This window comes from Mus musculus, chromosome 12, assembly GCF_000001635.26.
Source record: "Mus musculus strain C57BL/6J chromosome 12, GRCm38.p6 C57BL/6J".
NCBI classification, from domain to species: Eukaryota; Metazoa; Chordata; class Mammalia; order Rodentia; family Muridae; genus Mus; species Mus musculus.
In genome coordinates this window covers 85,472,473-85,478,635 of record NC_000078.6, presented here as the reverse complement: position 1 = coordinate 85,478,635, position 6,163 = coordinate 85,472,473, and the positions used below count along the sequence as shown (strand labels likewise).

General features: G+C 51.6%; 1 protein-coding gene across 1 annotated transcript; it reads right to left on the bottom strand.

Annotated features, from left to right (window-relative positions):
- Nucleotides 1–1,361: 1,361 nt before the first annotated feature.
- On the bottom strand, nucleotides 1,362–4,746 carry Fos (FBJ osteosarcoma oncogene). Its single transcript, NM_010234.3, has 4 exons — nucleotides 4,456–4,746; nucleotides 3,450–3,701; nucleotides 2,937–3,044; nucleotides 1,362–2,819 (listed from the first exon to the last, which is right to left on the bottom strand). Exons 1-4 carry the CDS (start codon nucleotides 4,594–4,596, stop codon nucleotides 2,178–2,180), a joined length of 1,143 nt encoding a protein of 380 aa, NP_034364.1. The 5' UTR covers nucleotides 4,597–4,746; the 3' UTR covers nucleotides 1,362–2,177.
- Nucleotides 4,747–6,163: the final 1,417 nt, after the last annotated feature.

Here is a 6,163-nt window from a genome sequence, read left to right as displayed (position 1 = left end):
TTACAGACTGGTTGATCAGCCATTATTTATGCTGCTCAAGATAATTTAAATGTCCATTCCTTTTCCCCTACTGTACTGTGAATTACACCCAAGTGTTAAAGTAGCTTCGGAAGTTGGGATTTGTTTTTCATGGTGGCACAGGATAATAGATAGCCTGCTCTCTTTGGAGAATAAAAAGGGTTGACTAAATGAACATATGTTTGAGTAAGGAACCGAATGACGGTGCATACCTGTAAAGCCAGCACTTGGGAGATATAAACAGAAAGATCAGGAATACAGGGCCAGCCTCAGCTACATAGCAAGTTTGAGGTCAGACTAGGCTAAGTTAGACCCATCTTAAAAGTAAACAAACAATTGAAAATTTGTTTGCGTGCATGTGCGCGCACTCGTGTGTGTGTGTGTGTGTGTGTGTGTGTGTGTGTGTGTGTGTTTTAACCAAGGGAAACCTTTTAAGGCTAAGGTGTGGAAGGTAGTTCAGGAGGGCTAGGAAGACGGATGAGCAGTTAAAAGCAGTTGTTAGACTTGCAGAGAGCCCAGATTTAGATTCCTGGTGCTTGCTTGGGTAGCTGCCATTGTCTCAGAACTCCAGTCCCACAGGATCCCTTGCCCTCTTCTGGCCTCTATGGACACTGCATATGCACCTGGTGCATAGACACACATGCCAGCGAAACACCCTTACACAGAAAATAGAAATAAATACATCTTTAAAGGGGGAGGGGGACTGGCAAGATTGGCTGCTTGGTGGGTCTAGGTGCCTGCTAACCTGAGTTCAATTCCCAAAGGTCGTGTTCTTGAGAAAAAGTCTGGAAGTTGTCCCATGACCTCAAGTGCATGACCTCAAGTACATGAATGCCCTCCCCACATAAATAAATACATATTTTAGTTATATATATATATGTGTGTGTATATATATATATATATATATATATATATACTTTTTTTTTAAAGAGGCAGTTCAGCCTAATAATGGACAGGAGGGGGAAGTGGCGATCTGGTTTGCAGTGTGGAAGGTCGCTTATTTCAACTCTTCTTCAGTTCACAAAACAACAACAACAAAAAAGTTTGTGTAGAGCTAGGCTCTGTTCAAAGGATTCCTTTCCCATGAAAATCACTAAGGCGAAGATAAGCATGCAGAAAAGCACATCCTTGCACAAGCTGTTACAGGCAGCCTTCAGCCCCAAGGCAGGCAATGCAATATGAACACACATCTCTGTAAAATACCCTGAACTAGCGTGTCCTCTGAGTGATAAGGGGACAGAGGGCGTGTTCCCCTCCAGGACCCACCCATCTTGACAAACTGGTCTCCTCAGAGGCCTTCCTGAAACCATACAAAACTGAGAATAAAGAGAGCAAGAAGGTGGTCGCATTCAACTTAAATGCTTTTATTGACAATGTCTTGGAACAATAAGCAAACAATGCTTAAAATTTTTCATTCAAATTCACTTTCCACATGTCGAAAGACCTCAGGGTAGAAAAAAATAAAATAAAAATATAAATATCTGAGAATCCATCTTAATAAATAAATTGAAAACACAATAAAAACGTTTTCATGGAAAACTGTTAATGTCAGAACATTCAGACCACCTCGACAATGCATGATCAGTAACATGACAATGAACATTGACGCTGAAGGACTACAGTACATGGATATAGCTATTGATTTCTATCTACTGGAAAATAAAGTCCTATCTTTTCTTAGTTTAATATTGGTCGTTTCTAATTGGAACACGCTATTGCCAGGAACACAGTAGGTATTGTTAAAATCAGCTGCACTAGATACAATCCAGCACCAGGTTAATTCCAATAATGAACCCAACAGATTAGTTAGTGCTATGAGAAAACTAAGGAGAAAGAGAAAAGAGACACAGACCAGGCCTTGACTCACATGCTCTACTAACTACCAGCTCTCAGGTGTCACTAGGAACAACACACTCCATGCGGTTTTTTGTTTTGTTTTGTTTTGTTTTTGCTACATCTCTGGAAGAGGTGAGGACTGGAGGCCAGATGTGGATGCTTGCAAGTCCTTGAGGCCCACAGCCTGGTGTGTTTCACGAACAGGTAAGGTCCTCCCTAGGTCGACGGGAACCTTCGAGGGAAGACGTGTTTCTCCTCTCTGTAATGCACCAGCTCGGGCAGTGGCACGTCTGGATGCCGGCTGCCTTGCCTTCTCTGACTGCTCACAGGGCCAGCAGCGTGGGTGAGCTCAGGGAGTCGGAGGAGGGCTCGTTGCTGCTGCTGCCCTTTCGGTGGGCAGCGGCACAGCTTGGGAAGGAGTCAGCTTCAGGGTAGGTGAAGACAAAGGAAGACGTGTAAGTAGTGCAGCCCGGAGTACAGGTGACCACGGGAGTACACAGGGGCTCCAGCTCTGTGACCATGGGCCCCATCCCCAAGGAATTGCTGTGCAGAGGCTCCCAGTCTGCTGCATAGAAGGAACCGGACAGGTCCACATCTGGCACAGAGCGGGAGGTCTCTGAGCCACTGGGCCTAGATGATGCCGGAAACAAGAAGTCATCAAAGGGTTCTGCCTTCAGCTCCACGTTGCTGATGCTCTTGACTGGCTCCAAGGATGGCTTGGGCTCAGGGTCGTTGAGAAGGGGCAGGGTGAAGGCCTCCTCAGACTCTGGGGTGGAAGCCTCAGGCAGACCTCCAGTCAAATCCAGGGAGGCCACAGACATCTCCTCTGGGAAGCCAAGGTCATCGGGGATCTTGCAGGCAGGTCGGTGGGCTGCCAAAATAAACTCCAGTTTTTCCTTCTCTTTCAGCAGATTGGCAATCTCAGTCTGCAACGCAGACTTCTCATCTTCAAGTTGATCTGTCTCCTGCATAGGGAGAGATATAAGAAAGCATAAGACACGGGCATGCTCAAGGACCCTGCGCCCATAGTCCCAAGCTCCAACTTTAATAAAGTTTCAGGAGCAGCAGCTGGTTCAACCTACCGCTTGGAGTGTATCTGTCAGCTCCCTCCTCCGATTCCGGCACTTGGCTGCAGCCATCTTATTCCGTTCCCTTCGGATTCTCCGTTTCTCTTCCTCTTCAGGAGATAGCTATAGAAGAAAAGGACCAACATTCAGTTAAGGTTGTCTAGTGTCACCTCCATTCAGTCACCCCAGTGAAACTGGCTCCTACAGCACCCGCACCTCTCGGTGAAGCAGTTTTTCTAACCTGCAGTTGGCAGGCAGAGTGTGATTTGCATTTAAAGTGAGATCTTTAGCAGGGGAACAAAGAAGCTCCCCGGCTAGAGAATGAAGTAGGAAGCTGTCAGGGAAACTGTCTAGAGTTTGTCTTGGGTCCAACTGTCAAAATCTGACAAGGGAGGGAAAGGGCTAGCAGCCACAGCTCCTGGTCAGGAAGTGCAGTCAGTAGCGTCCCTTCTCTGTTGTGTGGTCTGTGCGTCAGTCTCCGCCCCCCCCCCCCCCCCCAGCCCACAAAGGTCCAGAATCGCTGCTCACCTGCTCTACTTTGCCCCTTCTGCCGATGCTCTGCGCTCTGCCTCCTGACACGGTCTTCACCATTCCCGCTCTGGCGTAAGCCCCAGCAGACTGGGTGGGGAGTCCGTAAGGATGGGGCGCTCTGGTCTGCGATGGGGCCACGGAGGAGACCAGAGTGGGCTGCACCAGCCACTGCAGGTCTGGGCTGGTGGAGATGGCTGTCACCGTGGGGATAAAGTTGGCACTAGAGACGGACAGATCTGCGCAAAAGTCCTGAAACAAAACAAAAAGAGGAAAGCGGAGGTGAGCGAGGAGGTTCCAGACACAGGTGGAGCAAGTGGCCCTAGTGTCGCATGAAGCAGGGAGAGAGAAGCATTCCGGTCAGAGACTGCTTATGTCTTCCTGTATGCACCTCATCGGAGATAAAAGCTCTCCCAATATCCTCCCTTGAATTCCGCAGCGCAGCCTTTCTCCTCCATCCTACTGCTGCGTTCCCGTTATCCCTTCGGCATCACTCGCTCGAAAGGGGGTTTGTTATAAATATCCCTGACGTCTGCGCTGACGCAGGCGCTGCTCCGGAGTCTCCAGAATGAACTCGCTTTTTATCAATGAAACTGCCTTACACACCCGCCCGCAGCACCCTCCTCCCTCCTCCCTCCTCCCTGCTCCAGGCTGCCCCGGGAGGGGGGATTGCCGCGGTTTGCCGCCTCCCAAACTCTAGTTAGCGACTCTTTGCTCGAGACTTGTTGGCCCCGGCTGATCTCAGAAACAAGTCGGCCGAGAGAAGAATGCAGGCAGGCCACTCAGAATAAACCTGCCGCGCGGGAAGGGGTCACTAAGTCTTACTATGACAAGTGTGCACGCGCTCAGACAAGTCCTGGGTTCCCAGGCTAAGGCTGCTCTGACCGCGCCAGTCTCCCTCCAGAGCGAAAAAGGAAGACCCCCCCGCCCCTGCGAGTCACACCCCAGTGTCTCCTCCACGGCGACCCTCAGCGCGGACCTGGCGGCTACACAAAGCCAAACTCACCTGTGTGTTGACAGGAGAGCCCATGCTGGAGAAGGAGTCGGCTGGGGAATGGTAGTAGGAAAGGCTGTCCCCGGCCGGGGAGGCGCTACTGCAGCGGGAGGATGACGCCTCGTAGTCGGCGTTGAAACCCGAGAACATCATGGTCGAAGTTTGGGGAAAGCCCGGCAAGGGGTCCAGGGGTAGACACTGGTGGGAGCTGCAGAGCAGAGCTGGGTGGGAGCGCGGTCACTGCTCGTTCGCGGAACCGCCGGCTCTATCCAGTCTTCTCAGTTGCTCGCTGCAGTCGCGGTTGGAGTAGTAGGCGCCTCAGCTGGCGCCTTTATAGAAGCGCTGTGAATGGATGGACTTCCTACGTCACTGGGCGGAACTGGAAGGGGGGGGAAGCGCGCCCCAAGGCCCTCTGCGGGCGCTCTGTCGTCAACTCTACGCCCCAGGCTTTCAACCCCCGTCTTGGCATACATCTTTCACCTATGAGTGTTCACATTTGGGATCTTAGGGGGTCTCCTAGACCTTCCGCGTGTAGGATTTCGGAGATGGTCCCCCCCCCAGAACAACAGGGACCGGCCGTGGAAACCTGCTGACGCAGATGTCCTAATATGGACATCCTGTGTAAAGGAGGGAGGGATTGACGGGAACAGCTCGCCGGCTGCAGCCAACTCTGAGGGTGCAGCGCAGGGGGGGAACCGGGGCCGCGGCCGGGGGAGGGGAGGCGGGAAAGGCAGAGAAGGCGAGCGAACATTCGCACCTGATTCAATGTGGACCCGGTTCCCAGGGTCAAGGGATGAGACCCGGGTCATTGTCCAGCAATCTGGAACTTTTTTTTTTTTTTTGAGTCTCTGGTATTAGGAGAAGCAAGTACGCAGCCTTAAAGGCTCGAAGCCTCTGTTCCTAAAGGAAAGCTTGCCCACATCAGCCCCCCATCCCAAATCAGTGCAGAGAAGAAAAAGGGGGGGTCAGCTTCTCAGCCCCTCTCTCCAGCTCCTTGCCTGGAGAAACTTTAGGACTGAGGTTGGAAGCAGCAAGTGAAGGATTGTAAATAAGTGTACAATAACCTGATTTAACTACAGTACTGGGTTCATTCATAAATTCGTGTTTTAAAGGACGGCAGCACCTACTCCCCGACCCTTAGCCACTTAGAGCTATCAAGGCGACAGTCCCCGTTGACACTGACGGATAAACATTGTGCAAAACCACCCTACAAGTATGCCTGAAGGGGTCGTATGTTTAGTTTTGAGCTGAGACCAGAGGGCGAGTCGGGGCAGGGGGGGAGCTCAGAATTACAAAGTGAGGTGAGCTCGGGGGGGGGGGGGGAGGAGAAAGCAAGTCGGTGCTGGGGAGATGGGGGTCTGAATACGTGCAGCCTGGAAACTGCGCTTACAAGGAACCCGCCTGCAGCGGGTGATTTTCCAGATCGGACTTGGGAAGGGGGGTGGGGGCGCAGAGGGGACGGGAAGAAAGGTTCCCAGCTGTGCCGAGATTTTGGCGTCTGGGACCTGAGAACAGCTTTGAGTCTTGGAAGATGGAACTTTGAAGAGGTCAGGTGCTTCAGTGTAGAACAAACACACCCCTACTTGCCCTCGGCCTCCTGTCCTTCCGCAGAGGACAAGCCGGGTTAGACTGACTGGGCCGGTCACCTCTGGGATAGGAAACCGCAGATCCTCGCAGAACTCATGTGTCCCCCTCGTCTCCATTCTGAGGGTCCCAAGGG

Bases quoted from the DNA above. Each gene is read 5' to 3' on its own strand.
- Fos (NM_010234.3), bottom strand. From the start codon at position 4,596: ATGATGTTCTCGGGTTTCAACGCCGACTACGAGGCGTCATCCTCCCGC. The intron at 3,702-4,455 runs GTGAGTTTGGCT...GTTTTGTTTCAG, and splicing joins GCTCTCCTGTCAACACACAG to GACTTTTGCGCAGATCTGTC. The intron at 3,045-3,449 runs GTGAGCAGCGAT...TTTCTTCTATAG, and splicing joins GAAGGGGCAAAGTAGAGCAG to CTATCTCCTGAAGAGGAAGA.